The 18,633-nt window shown below is 46.8% G+C and overlaps 8 protein-coding genes across 8 annotated transcripts, besides 2 other annotated features; 3 read left to right on the top strand and 5 right to left on the bottom strand.

The window, feature by feature from the left end:
* Nucleotides 1-31: 31 nt before the first annotated feature.
* Nucleotides 32-1,383, bottom strand: TSTA_078230 (uncharacterized protein; the record flags this gene model as incomplete). Its single annotated transcript, XM_002341806.1, has 2 exons — nt 445-1,383; nt 32-423 (listed from the first exon to the last, which is right to left on the bottom strand). The coding sequence occupies exons 1-2, from the start codon at nt 1,316-1,318 to the stop codon at nt 32-34; spliced, it is 1,266 nt and encodes a 421-aa protein (XP_002341847.1). The 5' UTR covers nt 1,319-1,383.
* Nucleotides 1,384-1,522: 139 nt separating this feature from the next.
* TSTA_078220 (mitochondrial chaperone Frataxin, putative) lies at nt 1,523-2,466 on the top strand. The gene is made up of 2 exons (XM_002341805.1): nt 1,523-2,033; nt 2,085-2,466. The coding sequence occupies exons 1-2, from the start codon at nt 1,653-1,655 to the stop codon at nt 2,355-2,357; spliced, it is 654 nt and encodes a 217-aa protein (XP_002341846.1). The 5' UTR covers nt 1,523-1,652; the 3' UTR covers nt 2,358-2,466.
* Nucleotides 2,467-2,822: 356 nt separating this feature from the next.
* TSTA_078210 (CSL family zinc finger-containing protein) lies at nt 2,823-3,217 on the bottom strand (the record flags this gene model as incomplete). The annotated part of the gene is made up of 2 exons (XM_002341804.1): nt 2,953-3,217; nt 2,823-2,888 (listed from the first exon to the last, which is right to left on the bottom strand). The coding sequence occupies exons 1-2, from the start codon at nt 3,148-3,150 to the stop codon at nt 2,823-2,825; spliced, it is 264 nt and encodes an 87-aa protein (XP_002341845.1). The 5' UTR covers nt 3,151-3,217.
* A 251-nt stretch (nt 3,218-3,468) lies between these two features.
* On the bottom strand, nt 3,469-4,761 carry TSTA_078200 (uncharacterized protein; the record flags this gene model as incomplete). Its single annotated transcript, XM_002341803.1, has 4 exons — nt 3,469-3,739; nt 3,795-4,369; nt 4,430-4,543; nt 4,618-4,761. The coding sequence occupies 4 exons, from the start codon at nt 4,759-4,761 to the stop codon at nt 3,469-3,471; spliced, it is 1,104 nt and encodes a 367-aa protein (XP_002341844.1).
* Nucleotides 4,762-4,912: 151 nt separating this feature from the next.
* TSTA_078190 (transcription regulator BDF1, putative) lies at nt 4,913-7,901 on the bottom strand (the record flags this gene model as incomplete). The annotated part of the gene is made up of 2 exons (XM_002341802.1): nt 4,913-7,689; nt 7,798-7,901. The coding sequence occupies 2 exons, from the start codon at nt 7,899-7,901 to the stop codon at nt 5,397-5,399; spliced, it is 2,397 nt and encodes a 798-aa protein (XP_002341843.1). The 3' UTR covers nt 4,913-5,396.
* A 2,434-nt stretch (nt 7,902-10,335) lies between these two features.
* Nucleotides 10,336-13,206, top strand: TSTA_078180 (small nucleolar ribonucleoprotein complex component (Utp5), putative; the record flags this gene model as incomplete). Its single annotated transcript, XM_002341801.1, has 2 exons — nt 10,336-10,898; nt 10,960-13,206. 2 exons carry the CDS (start codon nt 10,336-10,338, stop codon nt 12,974-12,976), a joined length of 2,580 nt encoding a protein of 859 aa, XP_002341842.1. The 3' UTR covers nt 12,977-13,206.
* Nucleotides 12,781-12,831: a microsatellite.
* Nucleotides 13,133-13,152: a microsatellite.
* Nucleotides 13,207-13,393: 187 nt separating the features above from the next.
* Nucleotides 13,394-16,283, bottom strand: TSTA_078170 (cell cycle regulatory protein, putative). The gene is made up of 2 exons (XM_002341800.1): nt 15,213-16,283; nt 13,394-15,154 (listed from the first exon to the last, which is right to left on the bottom strand). The coding sequence occupies exons 1-2, from the start codon at nt 15,997-15,999 to the stop codon at nt 13,518-13,520; spliced, it is 2,424 nt and encodes an 807-aa protein (XP_002341841.1). The 5' UTR covers nt 16,000-16,283; the 3' UTR covers nt 13,394-13,517.
* Nucleotides 16,284-16,496: 213 nt separating this feature from the next.
* On the top strand, nt 16,497-18,146 carry TSTA_078160 (geranylgeranyl transferae type II alpha subunit, putative). The gene is made up of 4 exons (XM_002341799.1): nt 16,497-16,563; nt 16,618-16,719; nt 16,765-17,347; nt 17,405-18,146. Exons 1-4 carry the CDS (start codon nt 16,555-16,557, stop codon nt 17,770-17,772), a joined length of 1,062 nt encoding a protein of 353 aa, XP_002341840.1. The 5' UTR covers nt 16,497-16,554; the 3' UTR covers nt 17,773-18,146.
* The last annotated feature ends 487 nt before the right edge of the window (nt 18,147-18,633 follow it).

The raw sequence follows: 18,633 nt of genomic DNA, 5'->3' as shown, positions 1-18,633 counted from the left end.
AATATAACAATTTCCCTAGAGTTGTGTTCATCTAGAACAACTTCCTCTCCGCAACAACACGATATTCCTGGCCCAATCTCGCTGCTAAATGATTATCTTCTTCGGTCAGTGTCTTAGCACCCATTTCGCATATACATAGCTTCTCAATCGGAACATGACTCGCCCACACAAATGGGCGTCTGGGACTGTCCGAGTCGTGCCCTTGCTGTAATTTATCCACGCTTTTAGAAGGATGAGCTTCTTCATCTGACGAGCGAGAAGTAGAATCAGTATCTTCTTGACTATGTCCCGCATCATCGTCGTCAACTGGAAGTTGATGCTTCTCCTGCGTGCATGTACCATCCGTATAATAATCGCGATACCATGCTAAAAGATCTCGTGCATCAAACGTCAAGGGTCCCGCACGTTTGTGACCCCTTTTTACTTTATTGCTATAATGAGTACTTCGTCCGCCGCGAGCATATATCGTATTGACAAGCGTGGCATGTAATAACAACGGTCTGTATTTGGGCTTCTGCTGTATTATGCTTTCTTCCGCGACTTCTGCAGCAAGGATAGTTCCGTTGTTATTGTTATTATTATTAGTGGTATCCTCGTTGTTTGATGCCTGGTTGCTGGCTTTGTGTTTCTTCGGCCTCTGTTTGATGACATCCTGCTCGATGAATCCTGCATCAACAAAGGCCTGGCGTATTTTGACTGCGAACGGATATAGTCGCGATGTTGGATCAACTGGACTGGCATATAAGACAGTTGCCACTTTTGCTTTCGGTAGTGGGCTCAGAGACTCTAACGAGACGGATATTGGGTTATTGAAGTCCTGTGCAGTATTGTTTTGATCTTTGAGTTCGGACTGCACTTCCTGCAATATCTCGTGCACTTTGAGCGATTTGAGAAAATCCACGGCTTCATCCACTCGTGTCGGTGATGTGAGACTCATGACACCCAGAGTCAGATGCACAGTACCCAGCGGTCGAATCGCAGAGTCCGGGAACAACGGTGGGAGCCATTCTGATGGATGATCACCGCCGGCCTTTTGAGCGAGTAGCAGGTCGTGCTTGAATTTATTGATTGAGTTTTCTAGTAACGGTAGTGAAGTCTCCGACACAAGAGGCAGACACAAGAAGTGTGTGAGAGGAGGCTTTTTCTCGTTTTTGAATTGTGAATTATTCGCGGCCATGGTTGTAAGTGGAGCAATTTGTATGCTCGAATGCCTCGTTGGGTTTCTTCCTGAGAAGCTAGATGGGAAAACGATTCGGTTTGTTAACAGATCAATATGCTTGATGTACCCCGAGTTTCGATATCTCGGAAGTAGAAGCATTGGAGCTTTAACGAAGGTCCATCAGCCCAATAGCGTATGATATTCCACCAAAAATACTTTTGTGTAGTTGGAAATGCTTTACCATAACCATTCATGAGAACAGAAGATTGTTGTTGGGTGAAGTGACAGGCACGGAGCAATAAGCGATATGATTGGTCGGATTTTGCCTAGGTAAGTGTTGGCTTAGATGACGATTTCATCATCGGCCTGTCTTTTCTCCATTCACTCAACAACTCGACGTAGTTCGCTGAAGAGAAGCTCACTGCTCAACGAGACAACTCATTGACTATTATACATTCTCTACTAAACGATTCTATCAACTCAATTGTTCACCATGCTCTCTCGATCAACTCGAGCTTCCCTTCTCCACCTGCACCACAGCGCAGCTCCAATCAATTCCTCAACATCACGCATTGCTGCACTTCGACACCCAATTCAGATTCAACAAAAGAAACAGGCAACGCCATTTCAACGGCGCAACTTCCTCTCAACCCCGGCTATTCGCAAGGGTATCACACCGGATTCTTCAGACCCGATAGCTCCAAACCCACAGTCCAACAACGCAGCAACTGCAGCTGGTTCTGACCATGTAGTTGAGGCTACTCCGTTATCAGACAGGGATTACCATGAGGTATCAGAACATTATTTGAATGTGCTATTGGGGGAGCTGGAACGAGTTCAAGAGGAAGGTTCAGAGATTGAAGCTGAGTACAGCGTATGCTCCCAGCTCCTTGAATAATGAATGACTTGTTAACAAAATGTCTAGGCCGGCGTCCTCAACATCGTAGTCCCCGGAATCGGTACATACGTCCTCAACAAACAACCACCAAACCATCAAATCTGGCTCAGTTCGCCCATCTCAGGCCCCAAACGGTATGATTGGGTTATTCAGGGAGACCAAATGCATGAGAAACAGGATACGCGAGGCTTTATCAATGGGCAATGGATTTATTTGCGCGATGGGTCGAATTTGACGGATTTGTTGAATGATGAGTTGACGTTGGAGTTACCTGAGGATATTTATACGCCACTTGAGTGATTGTATTCATACAGGGACCACAATATTATTGAGATAATAATTGTATGATATTTGGTTACTAGTGTCTCACGCTAGTATTAGTTGTTGAAATAATCTCGACACCGGTTGGTATTGATCTCTTCAACCCTTTTCTGTAATACGGTCCTTTCTCCTGCACCCACACCTGAAATGTTGGCGTACGGTTTCTTTCACCTCGATGATCTGACTGCGATACGGCCTATAATCTGGAGAGGCCCTCTCCAGATCGCTGCTCTGTATGACCATTCCAATACTTTCTGCCAGTCATGGGCGCGAACCCGACGGAGGCAGTGCCAGTCAAGACTGCGCTGGATATTGATCGTCAGGCGACTCGAAGAAGTATGTTTTCGGTCTCAGGAATCAGAGACTCATGTTCTCGTGGCAGCGTCGTGTATCACATAATCATAGCCATCATGTATATTCTCCAACGGTCCCGGATATAATTGCTCAAGCCTGCACCTTAACCTCACTCTTAACCTGCTCCTGCTTCGGCTCCTCCTTGACCAAGTCATTCTACCAAACCGCCCAAATCAGCATCCCCCCTCTTTCCATTATAAAGTAAAGAAAAAAAACTTACAGCATCAAAAATAACCCGAATCATCAAACTACAACTCGGACAAACGGCAATCTCCTCCCCATCACGCAAGGAATCAATCGCAATCTCGAATCGGTCGCCGCAAGGGCATGGATAATGATAGATTTGCAAGTTTGGGTCAAAGGTCATGTCTTCGATTTCGATTTCGTCGTAGATTGAGATTTGATCATCGTCTGCCATTTTCTTTTCTTGTTTCGGGCTCGCCGACTTCGTATTGCGGGGTTGAGATGAGGAAGAGGGATGTGTGATACCGATGAATATGTTAAAGGACGTGAATACTCTTTTTCCTTCTTTCCTTTCTGTATTTGTTCGAAGCGAACAATAATCAAGCTGAATGGGTTCTGGGTTCGGGAGGACAGATGTATCGCCACTGCAGGAAAATAATTTAACTTTAGGCACGACTACTCTGAGTGGACGAATAGCATCAACGAACCGCACGTGACCCCTATATACACATCAAGAAGGTAAAAGAATATAAATACTGATATAAGAATGAAATTATATTTCCAACTTCTTAATCTCCCTCTGAACGGCTTCCACTTCCTGCGCCAAATCTCCATATCGTCGCGCAATATCTGTCATTGGTCCTGTGTTGCCTCTTCTCTTAGTAGAAGTACCAACTTGATCGTATTCTTGCAATGTTTGATTCGCGATGTTTTGGGTTTCTTCCAGTTGCGTAATGGTTTCGCGTAAATGTGCGCTATAGTTCTCGAGAGCGGCTGTATTCTCAGGCGTGTATATAGTTGACAGCGTTTCGAGTTTTGTGACTCTTCATAGAAACGATTAGCCACCAACTTTCATTCGGGGATGGATAGGAAACATACTGAGCTTTATTGTTCATACACTCCGCCACAGTCGCCAGATAATCAGCCCTCGCTTTGGTAGCTCTAGATAACGAACCGTGTTTCGTTCTCTCCAAAAGCACGATCATACGTTCCATAGCCTCCCCTCGAGTTGCTAAAAGATTTGCCGCAGTCACAGCGACCTTGTTTCTTGAACATGGCAATTCTAGCATCTGAATTTGGTGTATTCGTGCTATCCTCTCTTCGACCTGGGGAGAGAGGCGTGGCGTTTGAATCCTTTTAGAGATGGAGAGGCGTGATATGATCCGTGACCGGGACTGATTTGCTGCTATCGTCGGGATGTTTGATGATGATGCTGTCGTTGTTGATGATTGGTTTCCCATATCGGCAATTGAGCGTAGACTATTGAGCCATGATGATAGAGTCTCAGAAAGAAGAGGGATCAACACTTGGATGGTTTTGTCGTGGAAGGTCTCAATATCGCTCTTTAACAGTGACGCCTCTCGCTGATCATTTACGAGAGAGCCGGATTCATATTCATTTAACCCAGACGGCGCGCCTAGAAACATTGCTATTACTGCGCCTGTCTCACGAATCTATCTTCCAGTAGTCAGCATTATCTTTATTACTCAGAGAGTATGGAATGAATATCATACAGTGCTCGACAATGCATCGTTTCGCGAATCCACAGGATCTTCAAGGCATGCACGCCATAGCGTTTGTTTGATTATCTTTCTTTTCGCATGTTTGATTTGCAGATTCTTCAATTCCTACAAGCCAGTAAGAGTCAGTCATCAAAAGCTTACGAATTCCAAGGTTGGTGTATCGTGTGGAAGCAACAAACTTCAGCGATTGCTTTCCGCTCAGGAATATCTCCATCTGCTCTTGTCGAGGCATCGGGATTGAGCAGATTGGTCGTTAGGTGTTGATGCAGTTTCTTGAATTGTTGGTTTTTATCTAATATGGATGGATCGCAGGGTGGGATCATTCTGTTGTTGAGGAATTCGAGAGATGATTGATGTTATGTTTACAATGCGGAGTTGAGATTTAGTCCATGTATGCCCGACACCCGTGCCAGGGGCTATCCGTCTTTTTGCTTTTAAGTTGGAGACCGCCACTACAGGACTACAGGTACAGTCGCTAGTGGATGATACAATTTTATTATTGAAATCATACTAATACAAGTAACAGCTGTGTTAAGGGTATACCATCAGGACAACTCAAGGCATTTCGCCTCGCCCATCCAACGTCCCCAGCTTGCACGTCCAAAGCTCCGCACCTTCAACTTCTCTCGTCCCTAAAATAGAAAAGAGGAACAAGACGTGACTCTGATGAGTAAGCTGCGAGATTAAGAGAAACGTAGAACAGAACTCAAAAACGCTCGCAAAAGATCCCCGAGAAACCCATCCAAGAAGCGTAACACCCTCATCAAGTCGTGGCACGGGCGAGTGACACTTTTTAAAAAACGCCCGTGTAAGCGAAAAGAAAAAAACTAAGCGAAGCATGAAAAGAACCAACGAGTATGTACACATACAGTGTGACAGACTGACTGAGAAGATCCCAATTGTCGTCAAAATAAAATTAAAAAGGAACAAAAAATAAGTAGAGCTCGAAGTAATACGATTACTCCTCCTCACTCTCATCAGAATCATCATCAGAACCGTCAGAGCTGTCATCGTCCTCAACGGAATTGACAGGCTCTGGTGAGCGAGTACCGTTGCCACCCTGAAACCGAGAAAGACTACCCTCAAGCATATTGATTTGAGCTTCTTGTTCAAACTTGCTCATTGGCTTGTTCTTCTTAGGCTTGGCCTGAACCGCAGCCGAGACTGGAGCAGACATATCCTCATCATCGACAACTTGTGGCGCGTTCTTCTTCACAAACTTAAGCAACATGACGAGTACCTCGTTAGGTAGTTCGTCAATGTCAAGCTCAACCTCGGTTTCCTCAAGACCCTTGAGAGATGGGACGTTGTTTTGAATAATCTTGAGAGCCTCCTGCATCTTCTTATCAGGAAGAGAACCGATTCCATTAGAAATGAGTTGCTTTTCCGCATATGTGACGTGACGTTTCTCGGGTCTGCTGCTCTTGGACTTCTTATCGCCCTTGCTCTTCTTGGAATCCTTCTTGCCAGATTTGGACTTTCCGGACTTCTTGGATGCAGGAGGAGTCTTCTTTTTCTTCTGCGTGATTGCCTCGACTTGTTTCGACATCTCCGCAATTTGTCGCTGAAGAGCTTGAAGCTTCTCCTGATCCTCATCATTGTCGCTATCTTCTTCCTCACTCTCTTCATCAGAAGATCCGCTTTGATTGTGGCTATCTGGGTCATGTTGTTCAACCCAACGATTCTTTGTGGCCCACTTGGAATTGAAAACCTCCTCGAATTTCTGTCCAGCTTGATAGATGGGGTCTCCAGGAATATTGAATTTGAAGCAGTTCTTGAGCATCAAGCGAACATCCGCCTCAAATTCTTTCGCATTCTCATATTGCCCGGCTTTCAACTTGACCTGAATAGTAGATAGATCCATGGGCTTCTTGATAACGCTGTGATATGTAGGAATGTTCAAAGCAACGGGGTCAACGGGGTAGTAGAAGGGGTTGGCAATAGCCCAATATTTGGGCTTATGTACCTCGTCCAATATCTCCTGGCAGAACTTGAGTTCCCACTGGAACTTCTTCTTCTTAGGTTTCGCAGAATACAGCAAATCACGTTTCGGTGCGTGAATAGCACGCTTCGGACGTCCGTCTGGATTTGTGGAATCGCGTCGAATGGTTGGGAGACCTTCGGGATTCAATGCAAAAGTTGGAGAAGCGCTGGTTTGCTTGGGAACAGGCTGTGCGACAACTCGAGATTCACGACGCGAAGCAGATTCTTTTGGAGGTAGGGCGGCCTTCTTGGGTTTCTTCTCTTCTACCTCATCAGGACCCGGAAGCTTCTGCAGTTGCTTTCGAAACAAAGCCTTCAACTTTTGACCTTCTTGAGAAACGATATGTTCTGGGCCATTGAATTTGGCTGCGTTTCCGGCCATCAAGTCAACATCTGCGATGACCTCCGCGACAGTGTTGTATTGATTCTTCTTCAACTTGCTCTCGATGGTCGACAAATCCATTGGTTCGGTGATGACGGTGAAGTAGGTGGGAATGTTCAGTTTTATAGGATCAACAGGTTCTCGATAAAAGCGTGAGTCATTAGACCGTTTAAGATTCGTTAAACACTTGACAAGGAACTTGTGCTGCAACGGAGTGATGCCCTCAGTAGCCTCAGTGGAAGCAGGAGGTGCAGCTTCTGTGGAAGCAGGAGCATCAACCTTCTCAAAGCTGCTATTTCCCATAGGTACATCTTCGTCCACTTTGGCGCGCTTTGCAGCGGGCTCGTCTTCCAAATCCAACTCACGTTCACGCGAGACTTTGGTCGGAGATAGCGGAGCGTCGTTCATCTCAACATCTGTCGGCGGGAGAGTGGGCTCTGAAGACTCTTTGATAGGAGCTGACTCCTGTGGTGGATTACGGACAGCGGGAGTCGTGTCCGCGGGTTGTTGGGGTTCGATCGTATCACTCAAAGAAATCTCCTGAGAGACTTCCATTGCTGAAGGCTGTACAGGTTTCACTCCCTCTTCAGATTTGACTGAGGGGGGTGATGTTGTCGCGTCAGTTTCTTCCTTCTTTTCGCTCGAATCTCCAGGCTCTTTCACACCGTTTGACTGGTCGGGGACCTCAGCAGGTGGAGTTGAAGTTTTGATTTGAGAGCTAGTCGCTCCGTTTGTGAGAGAGGACTGACTGTCCGAGTTTCCATTCAGAACAGGAGTTGGAGAAGGGATTGGCTCTTTTTTGGCTTCTATTGTGCTCTCTACAGGAGCAGCAGAGAGACCTGTCTTCTCAGAAAGTGAAACGCCATTTGGAAGAGAGTCAGGCGATCTTTATCATCATAGTTAGCATGAGTTGTTTGGTAATCTTAAAAGCAAACTAAATCTTAACCCCCATGCAAGATGAGACCAAAGAAAATAATGAGAATGGCTGCCGTACCTATTAATAGGAGATTTGGCAGGCAAGTCAGTCACTGTCGACAGTAGCAATGGCTTGTCTGCTTTCAGGATAGTGGTTGCGCCCTCAGGCGGGGGAGTAGCCATAATGAATATTGAGACGTAGGTCCCCACGGACCAGAATGCACAAAGGCCGCAATCAATGAAACTGGCGTGCAGAGAGGACTCCAGAGAGCAGACAATGAACAATGAACAAAGTGGCAACGGTTTCCAATATCAAACGATTGATTCCCAAGCTTGCCAACGCAGAAAGAGTACAGTCAATCTAGATCACTTCAGACGGAAACCCACACAGATAATGGGCGCAGATGATTGTATTGGGAAGGTAAAGTATTGCGCACGATATCCTCGATGAGATCTTTCGGAAGCTTAAAGGATACAGTTGCAAAGCAGGTATGCGATCAAATAAAGAAAGAATACTGTACCTCTTTTATATTGCCAAGAGACACGATGTCACGTGAGAGGCGACAACGGTGACTAATGGGCGGAAGAGGCAAGAAGGGCGGAAGGAAACAAGCAGCCAAGAGGCGAAAGAAGGCGGAGAACAGCCGGCAGTTCCTGGTCAGGTGACTTGGAGAGCCAGCTGGATAGGAATCTGATTGGATGGCAGGGTTGTCGCAACAAAACGCGTAGGGTGCAATCGCCAAATTGACACGTGCCTGAAGACGATTAGTATAGTCTCCCAGAGAGAATTAAAAAAAGTAACGGCTAAAGCAGCGAGAAAAGTTGGAAGTGGATGATAATAAGAAAGCGCGATCCGAAACAGAGTCTGAGACTCTGGACAAAGCGGAAAGCAAGCAGCTAATAAGGTATGGGAGGATGGGGCAGCAAGGGGAGGGAGCGCGCGTCTGGAATGACGCGTCAGGGCATGTTTCGTGTTTTGTATGCCTTAGTAATAAGGGAAGGGTGGGCAGGGGAGACTAACACTGTAGGCTAGGCTAGGAAGGGCGCGTGAGGAAGAGACAGAGAGACGTGTCGGGGGCGCACACACACAAAACGCAGTTCCGAGGACGAAGGACACTGGAAAAATCGGAGGGGGTGGCAGAATCCTTAAGTATGAAAGTCCGCATTGCGCTCGCCCGTCGACTGCCGCTAGCCCCGTTGCGACCATTAGACCCAACTATCCCAGTTCAGGCCAATCGCCACTTTCTGATTGGTCTATGTCTGCAAGAGTGCACGCTGATTGGCTACAGGGCACCCGAAAGCGGACCCGTTGATGTCTTAGCGTGAAAAGTCAGCCAGAAAAGAAAGGCTACGAATGAATTTGGTGGGCCTCAGCCACCAGGCTCCCCTTTTTTCTGCCTTTTCTCTCTCTGTCTTTGATCGCAAATCCTGAAAATTTTTCTTCTCACCACCATGCCTGAACCTGTTTCTCGTCATGCCACATTTTCGTCATTCTGGTACAAATCTAACAGCTTTATTTTCAAAGTTTCTATGTGGTTACCACGAAAGGGCAGTTGAAAGTCGACCTATTGATCATTCCATCTGCATCTTCCCTTGACACAGATTACAATATTTGAAGCAGTGTAGGGTTTGCCCTCGCTCCTTGCAGCTTACAGCCTAGCCCCCGTCACATTGATGCAAGAGAACAAATTCAATCCGTGGCTCGCCGGGTGGGTTACGCGTATCAAATCGGCTTAGTGTGACTCGTACTCTCCGCCGAATCACACTTCTCTAAATTGTATGTGGGTCTACCCAGTGAGCCGTCCAATGAGCTCCTCCACAGCCTACTTCTTGGTACGCTATCCTTATCGTGGCTAAGGTAAGTCACGTGCTTTGATTGTACCAGACTTCTTGGAGAACCAATCATCGTACAGTGTTGTGCTTCTAGAACCGCTTCGTCATTCTTCAGATAAAGTCACATGATCGCATTATCGAGGACTCGAGGCAGGCGTGTAAAAGCCTCCATTGGGCTTGACTACGGCACTATGCGCACTATGCAATGTGCATTGACACTGTTTTCACGTGATCATCCAGACTCTAAATTCAAAATTGGATGCCGAGGAGTAGGCGAAGCTATCTCGTAATAAGATGTACAGACTTACGAAGCAGGAATACTATGCCAAAAAATGATTCTGATTTTGAATGGTATCAGTTCCAGTAAACTTGCATGTCTTGGAGAACGTTGTGTCGATTATATTTGTAAATCATAAGAGACATGGGAAGTATCACTACTCAGATTTATGTCAAGATTAGTTCTGCATCGATAGTTAGTTAGTTACGGAGTGCAGTAGCAAGATAAGATAACAAAGACTTGATGCCTCAGGCAACAACAAATTATGCCCACGACGATATGTGGGATTTCGCACTAGTCCATACATGGAATAGCCACTGTACAAACCTAGAAACTTTTTTCCTCCTCATCTTCGAACCAGTTGATATCGACCGTGTCGGCGACTTGTTGCACTAGGGATATTGCTCATTCTAGCAATTTACCTTTTACCTCTGGACTTGTTCTGATATTCCTGTAAGCGGTGTTACAAATCCATCAACTGAACACCTCCAACAGACCACAGACAAGATGGGGAAGAAGTCGTCACGGCCACCAGCTTCAAAAACTGCTTCCGCAGCACAGGCCGCAGCCTCCGGGGCAACTATCACTAGCCAAAAATCGTCGATTATACGGGCTGCTTTCTCGCCGTCGGAATATCAATTAGCCCTCTTTGCGTCGGTTATTCAAGGTCTCGATTCACAACATCTCCGTATCCAGGATATTCACACTGGTGCGTTGCAATGCGAACACAGCATAGCTCCCCAGGAGTCGATTACTTCTTTGGATTGGGGATATTTGGGTGGTCAGCGAGAACAAGGGTCGAAGAAGAAGAGGAAGAGAAAGTCCGATGTCAATGGAGTCGCTGAAGACAAGTTTGGCCGCGAGGCCGTAGTCGCTTTTGGCACGAGCTCTTCTGATATTCGCATGTATTCTCCAGCTGAGGATAAAGTACTTTGCACTCTGAGTGGCGTGCACGAAGGAGGTATCAAGGATTTCAAGTTCACGGCTGGAGAGTCCACATCTCAAGGTTGGAGTATCGGAGGAGATAACAGGCTTGTTCAATGGGATCTCACTACTCGTCAAAGCATCAGGTAGGTAAAGAAAAGCAACGAACTAGTTCACATCGGACATGGCTGATCAATTGATATCTAGAATTATAAATATCCCAACCATTTCCACAGTCTCCGCGCTCTCGCGACCTCTTCTTTCTAACCCTCCAGTGATTTGCGCCACGCAGACCCCTATCATCCTCGATATTGAAAACTCCGACGCAGGGTCGCTTACATTCCCGTCATTGACCAGTCCTATCCACACTCTTATTCCATCATCCACTCGTTCCGTCAAGGACGCTAATTTCATTGCAGCCGATAATGAGCGCTATATTACTGTATTTGATCCGAGAACACAGGGTATTGCATACAGTTTGGTTGCCGAGCATGGAGTCTCGTCTCTGTCGTTATCTTCTCTGATCTCTAAGGATAAGGAACAAGAAGAGAACTCGTCCGAGAAACAAGTCCTCGCAGCTTTGGTTGAAAATGGCACAATCGAGTTATTCAATAAACCATTCTCTCAGTCTATTGGACAAAATGGGACGAAAGCCACCAGTCAAAAGGCCAGAGCGAAGCAGATGGTCCGCAAAGCGGACGCTATATTGAAGATCTTGAGACCGGATACTGGAAAGGCCGTTTCTGCTGTTCAAGTGGGTTTCCAAGGACCCGAACTGTATATTGCCTGGGCTGAAGGGGGTGTGAATGTGATATTCGAACGCCTGAGGTGGCAGGATCAGGACAGTGGAGATCTTGTGTTCTCGGGTGCTACTGAAATAACTGGTCGCAAATCTGCTTCAACGCTCAAATCTGCTGCTGTGATTGAGGGTCAACAGGCCAGTAAGTCACATGTCAATGAGAATAGCACTATCGTCGAGTCGGGACTTTATTCAGAGGATGTTGAGATGAATGATGCACATGTCGAAGATGATGCTGTGTCGATATCAGACGCCGAAGATAACTCTGACGCTGAGGCTGAGAATAAGCAAAATCGCCAGGCTAAGAAAGCCAACAATGTCAATGGTGTCAACGGTACCAATAAAGATACGGATATGCAAGACACAGCTGGACAGGACGAGGACGAGGAAGATGAGGGAGGAGAACTCACATTCGGTGAACTAGTCCAAAGAAACTCCGCAATCGACGTCGAGGCCGAGTTGGAAGATCATGCTGGCGCTGGCGCGTTAGTACCTGGACTATCCAACAGCACCAACCAAACCATTGCGCAGATCCCATCAGGCGTATCCTTGTCAACCGTGCTTTCCCAAGCTCTCAAGACCAACGATTCGGAAATGCTAGAATCCTGCTTCCGCACCTCAGACGTCAATATCATTCGCACAACCGTTCAGCGATTGAACTCCGCATTGGCGGGATCCTTGATCCAACGACTCGCGGAACGAATGGCCTCCCGGCCTGGCCGGTACGGACATCTACTTGTTTGGGTTCAATGGACCTGTATTGCGCACGGAGGTGCAATTGCCGGCAACGCCGAGATACTCAAGCGAATGACCTCGCTCTACAAGGTCATGGATCAACGTTCCCGCACTCTCCCCTCTCTACTTCTCCTCAAGGGCAAGCTTGACATGCTCGATGCTCAGATTAATCTACGACAATCAATGGCCGATAGCAGAAAATACGGCATGGACGACGGCGGCGAATCCTTGGAGCATATTACTCATTACGCGGGTGTCAGTAACGATGATAGTGACGCCGAGCGACGCCGTAAGCGCAAGAAGACGTTATCACACATCAAATCCAAATCCGCGCGCGATGGTCTCGATGCAGATGAAGAAGCCGATGAAGACGATGAAATGGCCGACGATGTTGCGGGAGGACTCGCATCTGACTCGGATGAAGAAGAAGGAAGTGAAGAAGACGCCGACGAAGACGGTGGTGACATAATCGATATCGAAGCTGAAGAATCCCTTGACGATGAAGATGACGAGGATGATGACGAGGATGACGAGGATGAAGATGAAGAGGAAGATTCAGATGCAGCTAGCGATATGCGCGATTTCATTGCTGATTCGGAAGAAGAACTATCTGATGATGATCAACCAGAGAAGATATCCGCACCACCGCCTTCGAAGAAGTCAAAAGGGATTCATAAATCGCGGCGCTAAATTTTTCTCCTCTTTTCCTTTTCGAATGGTGAGGTGATTGGTTCTTTTTCTAATATCTATTTGTCTTTTTTGGGTCTAAAAGTCTTTGTTAGGTAGATTTTTCTCTGTTGTTGTCCCCGGCCCATGTCGTCCTACATCTCATTGATTGGCATTGTTTACATACATACATACATACACTTCATGCATAGGTGTTTAGTGTTCATCGAATGCTGAGATTTCATTCATGGTTTACGATATTGTCGTTAGCGAACATTATTTGAGTAGGGCTACGGGGGGCTTAGGCTTCCGGATCAGGCCCTTAGGTTCTAGGTTGCCCCGCCACTAAACCCGCGAGTTAAAAGTCCACTCAACAACAAAGACTTTTAAACTTAACAACTGCGAATGAATATTGTGACGCTATGCGTCAATATATATACATTAAGTATGCTACCTAACAACACTCGTATCAGATGAGCAGAATGAGTGGCTACTCATAGCGATCTCTATGACCATACTGTCTAAGAATGAGAACCATCACAACATCATGCCCGCACACATACCGTCACCGGATGACTTCATTTTGTGGGTTTTCGATACCATCGAGCTCCTCCAGGATTGCACTACGCATAACTCCAGCCGAACCTGCCAGCATTTTGCGTGGTTTGCATGGAATGCGATAGAATTTGATGAAGTTGGAGGACGCGACTGCAATGCACTCGTCATCCGGATCAAAGTCGGCTTCGTCAACCGTTGGTTTCATAAAGTTGGAAATGCTAATGGTCGATATTGCCCTTTCTGTTGCAATGAAAAAAGGATACTCGGGCTCATTCGTATCCCATGGGATGACTGCAAGCTGCTCGCAGCTGGGCCATGCGAACACCACGACACGATATGGATGGTCGTACTCTTGGTATCCCAAGACGACAGTAATTTCACGACGAGTCTTGCTCCATACCAATCCTGTCACCTGAGCCCACATATATATTTTGGCCAAGCAGCATCCAGTCGGTGCATGGTAGAAATAAACAGTGCGGTCACCCATCCCCCCTCCAGTGGCCAGCAGCGTCGGCTGCCAGGGTGCAAAAGCAACTGCTTTAACTGCTGAGTTATGCTCAAAGCGGCGTACATGATTACCATGAGGGGCATACGTCGCAAATGGGATAAAATCTGCCAATGCTGGCGAGTAATAAGCAGAAGCGACTCGTCGAGAAGGCTGGACTCTTGAAATCGGCTGTGTTAGGGGCCCGGTTGATGTGCTGAGTGCATCGTTACGAACTCGTTGATGTGTGATGCTCGCCTGAACATCCTCGGGGCTCATGCTTCTAGACCGCCTATTTTGGGGTATGGTTGAAGCATTCGATATGGAGGCTCTCATTGGCTGGGATCCGGAATGCACATCGATGGAATCAGGGCCGGGATTGCTCTTCAACATTCGAGCGAATTGTGAAACGACCAGGCCCAGACGGCCCTGTGCAAGGCGCAACCTAGGAAAAGTCCCTTTTGTCAAAAATGACCCCGCTGCCGCATTCGATGACTGTTGATTTCCCAAGATGTGTTTCAATTCAAACAACAGACAGACATTATCGTTACCACCAGTTAGGAGGAACTCATAATCTGGTGACCAAGTGATAGCACATAGACATCCATGATGTGCATCAATTCTTGCCAAAAGGGTTACTCTTGATAGAGCTTCAAAGAACGGATTTATCTCTACCGCATAATACCATACTGTACCCCAATCATCTCCGACGGCCAAATGTTCGACAGGGACTTCAGTGTTTGGATACACCGCAGACAGACACAGGGTTGTCGTTGGCTTGAATGCCACACATGTTACTTTAGCAGGAAGTCGCAAGCTGTATATCAAGCGAAGCTGTCGAGCTTCCCACAGGCGCAAAGCACCGCGCTCAGTTGTTACCGCTAAAATGCTTTTACGGCCACTTGGAGATGAAAAGGCTATTGCTGTGATTTTGTCGGGAAAGGGGGCTCCAAGCGGTAACCATCCCTCCCACTGGCGGAACATCGTCGACCACAGAATGACATGATCTTTCGCAGCAAATGCAAGCAACCCAGAAGCTTGACAGTAAGCAAGTACCGAATGATAGAAATCGTCGTCCGTTGTGGAATCCCCCGTTCTCAATACGTGGAAGGGACCCCCATAGATTGATGGCCGTTTATGAACTTGACTACCGTGAGCGTCTCAAAGGGCTTTCTATCAACACGTCTGCTTCGTCTTTTCTGTGATTTGGTTACTTACCAGGTATAGCAGATCCGGTTCTTTTCCATCCACACTCCCTCCATGCAAGGGGAAGAGACTTCTCATAATGCGGTGACAACGGACAGACACGGATATCTGTAGATGTGGCTGGCTTAGAGATGGCCAGTTGTCGATGCGTCAAATCAATATCAATAGCTGCTGCCAATCTTGACATGTTCATCTCTGTCTCCTCAGACAAAGAAACATCTTCGTCAAACACATAGCGCGCATAGTACATGGGCGCAGGCACCTTCCCTGAAGAATACCCATTCTTGCTCTCGGCTATGCCTAGCCAAGGGCCTCGTGTTGCAATGGATGCCCCTCCCACGTTCCAAACAGCCCCAACACTGACCTGTCGCGGTGTGACCCTTGGTCCATGCGTGGAATATTGTCTAGGGTTGACCTCGTTGTCCAAGAGGTGGGGTGACATATGCGGCGGCTGGAAAAGATCATTAATATCGAACTGAATAGGTATTACCATCCGTCGACGTCGGCGGCAGAAAGGATTCTCGTTATTTTCCTGTTGGCGAAGTAGTTTTTCGTGTGCAGCCAGATCCACGGGTAGCTTTCGCACATGGAACTTCGATATTGTGTTACCAGAATATGAACGCTGGGGTACAAAGCGATCTCTCAGGAGCATTGAACTTTTGGCCAAGCGGATTCTGTGCCGAGTGCATCGAAGGTTCTCTGGAATATTTTGACATGGTACTGCAGGCTTGAATGCTGAAACATGATTCGAAGAGGACGAACGAGATACATAGCCGACACTTGGCTCATCCTTGGGCATTTTGACGGCTTGTCTTGATGCTAGTTAGCCTCAGATGGAGCTCGGATAGGTGATTTCTGGCGTTTCGTAACTCGTAAAACAATCATCAGCGATGGAAATAAAACACACAAAAGAAAAGGAAAGGGTCGGGAGAAGCGGGCTCCGTGAACGATCGACTTGACTTTTGAATAGAGTCCGTCTTCTTCTTAAACCAGGACGCAAATGAGAAAGAAGGAGTGTTTTTTTATTGCTGCTTATGCAGCGTATAGCTAGCTCAATTAGAAATGCATGGAGTAGACCCCGTCAAAAGAACGATGCACGAGGCTACTGTATGATGAATGCAGCTTAAGAGAAAGGCCATCGACACCGACCGAGTATGTCGGAGTGTGAATGAAGGCAAGACGTTTCATCTGGATGCTTACATAGTTGCTAGTTTAGGAAGGAGAGAGGGTGCACGTGATGTCCGCGATGTTTTTCGCTGCCTGGCTCCTTCCGCGTACTCACCATCGACTTCCCTCAACTTCATTAATAGGAAGAATTCCTACTCGTATTTACTTCCCCAGCACCATTGGTAGCATGGCTAGTGTACGTCTCTTCAATTTACTGGGTTCCGAAGAAAAATGCTAATGTGTTTTCTAGCACGGCATTCCCCGCCAGAGCGTCACGACAGAGGTAGATACTGAACAGACCCAAAAACAAGTCCGAACATACAGGGACTTGGAACGCTCTGTGCATGAGAAGGTTTGTGTTTCGTCGATCAAAAACACGAATGCTGACCGATACCAGATCGCTGAACATAAATATACCTGTGACACCTTGGATCAAGTATGCGAACTATTGAAGAAGAATCCAGAATATTATACGATATGGAATTATCGACGACTCATACGCCAGCATGACTTTGCTCAAACTACCTCCGAGTCATCTGGTCAACCCGACGCGGGTGAAATTGTGCCTATCATCAAATCAGATTTGGAGTTTCTCTTCCCATTGCTCCGCTCTTTTCCAAAATGTTACTGGATCTGGAACTATCGGCTCTGGATATTGAATGAAGCCAAGAGACTACTACCAAAGCAACTTGCTCGACAATTCTGGGAGGGAGAATTGGCTCTAGTAGGAAAGATGCTGAATGCGGACAGTCGCAACTTTCATGGTTGGGGCTATAGAACCTTTGTGATCGAGGCGTTGGAAGATCTAGCCGACGACGACAAAGAGAGCATCACACAGGCGGAGATAGATTATACGACCAAGATGATCAAGACTAATCTATCGAATTTCTCAGCATGGCATTACCGAACTAAGGCTATTCAGAAGCTTCTCGATGAGAAGAATGCAAGTGATCAAGAACGAAGACATGTTTTGGAACAAGGTAATTGATCTTTGCGTTGAGCAATGATGTCCGGTTTGACTGACTCTTGACGCGCAGAATTGGAGTTATCCCATAATGCTCTCATAGATCCGTACGATCAGTCACTTTGGTTCTATCATCAGAATCTAATGTGCGTGTTCGACCCATCGCTGGCCGACCGTACGCTGGCACGGGGCCTATCGAATTCGGAGCGATTACGATATGTTCAAGAAGAGAAGGAATTGATCAACGAAATGCTTGAAGACTACACAGATTGTAAATGGATATACCAGGCTTTGGTGGATTGTAATTTGATCGCAGCGAAGATTGAAGGAACAATGTCTGCAGAGAGCCGAGCCGAGGTTTTGGGTTGGCTCAAGTCCTTGAATGAATTGGATCCTTTGAGAAAGGGGCACTGGAAAGATATTGAGAATCAAGTGATGTGACTTTCTGACTTGAAATTGGAAATAGCTTCGTCTTCCGCGCCCGATAATATGAGATTTTACGCCTGCGAGCCAAAACCAAGACTATTTCCACGCCCGGGCAAGCCTAAGCGACAGCCCGTTGTTCCGGGTGGATCAGCCGTTGTTTCAACTTGTTTGGTACCTGGCCGACCCCTGGCTAAGCAAGCACTAGCTAGCAGTTAAGCTATTGGATTAGCGACTGTTCCCAAGATTGGAGGCTGAACGAGGCTTGACTAGCATCGATCATGAATTGTTGTGCTCCGTTATTCCATATTTGAGACTTAAGCCGGGCAAGAAACGAATCATTTTCATTCGTCCCATGTTTCACGAATTTGCATCAAATGGTCGAGAGAAAACGTGTTTGTTTTGAGTTGCAGAGGTTCTTGGCGCTGGTTGATTCTAATCCCAACCAACCCACTGGCTGCGCAGTATGTATAGGCTAGATAACTTAGATGTATACGTATGTCGAATAGCGCTGCTCTAGCCAGATCATCTTCTAGGAATTCCCATATCCTGGGAAGGAGTCGAAGGACAATAACAAGCCGAAGTATGGCATGAGAAATGGAGTGAACGGTGGGCCTGTCGGAATCGGGAAAGCAGGACGATCCTCCCGCTAATAAATCTATGGGAACACGGACATCCAACGTTGCAACCTTTCTCCAACACAATCAATTGATCCTTGTCTCTCTCGTGACTACACTCAATCTCCAGTCATCCTCCAACGATAATCCCATCTCTCTGAGTCAACAAACATCACTCACAGCGATCGCTCATTGTACTCACACAACCTCGGGTAGCCCCTAGCCTAGCTCCTACCTCCCTATCCTCAGCTGATGGCCGTTC

The sequence above is a fragment of the Talaromyces stipitatus genome, genomic scaffold (assembly GCF_000003125.1).
Source record: "Talaromyces stipitatus ATCC 10500 scf_1105507295523 genomic scaffold, whole genome shotgun sequence".
NCBI lineage: Eukaryota > Fungi > Ascomycota > Eurotiomycetes > Eurotiales > Trichocomaceae > Talaromyces > Talaromyces stipitatus.
The sequence above is the reverse complement of the archived record's forward strand: the minus strand, read 5'-3'. Positions and strand labels throughout refer to the sequence as shown.

Bases quoted from the DNA above. Each gene is read 5' to 3' on its own strand.
- TSTA_078220 (XM_002341805.1), top strand. From the start codon at position 1,653: ATGCTCTCTCGATCAACTCGAGCTTCCCTTCTCCACCTGCACCACAGC. The intron at 2,034-2,084 runs GTATGCTCCCAG...CAAAATGTCTAG, and splicing joins AGATTGAAGCTGAGTACAGC to GCCGGCGTCCTCAACATCGT.
- TSTA_078160 (XM_002341799.1), top strand. The intron at 16,720-16,764 runs GTTTGTGTTTCG...GACCGATACCAG, and splicing joins AACGCTCTGTGCATGAGAAG to ATCGCTGAACATAAATATAC. The intron at 17,348-17,404 runs GTAATTGATCTT...CTTGACGCGCAG, and splicing joins AAGACATGTTTTGGAACAAG to AATTGGAGTTATCCCATAAT.
- TSTA_078170 (XM_002341800.1), bottom strand. From the start codon at position 15,999: ATGCCCAAGGATGAGCCAAGTGTCGGCTATGTATCTCGTTCGTCCTCT. The intron at 15,155-15,212 runs GTAAGTAACCAA...AAGCCCTTTGAG, and splicing joins AACCGGATCTGCTATACCTG to ACGCTCACGGTAGTCAAGTT.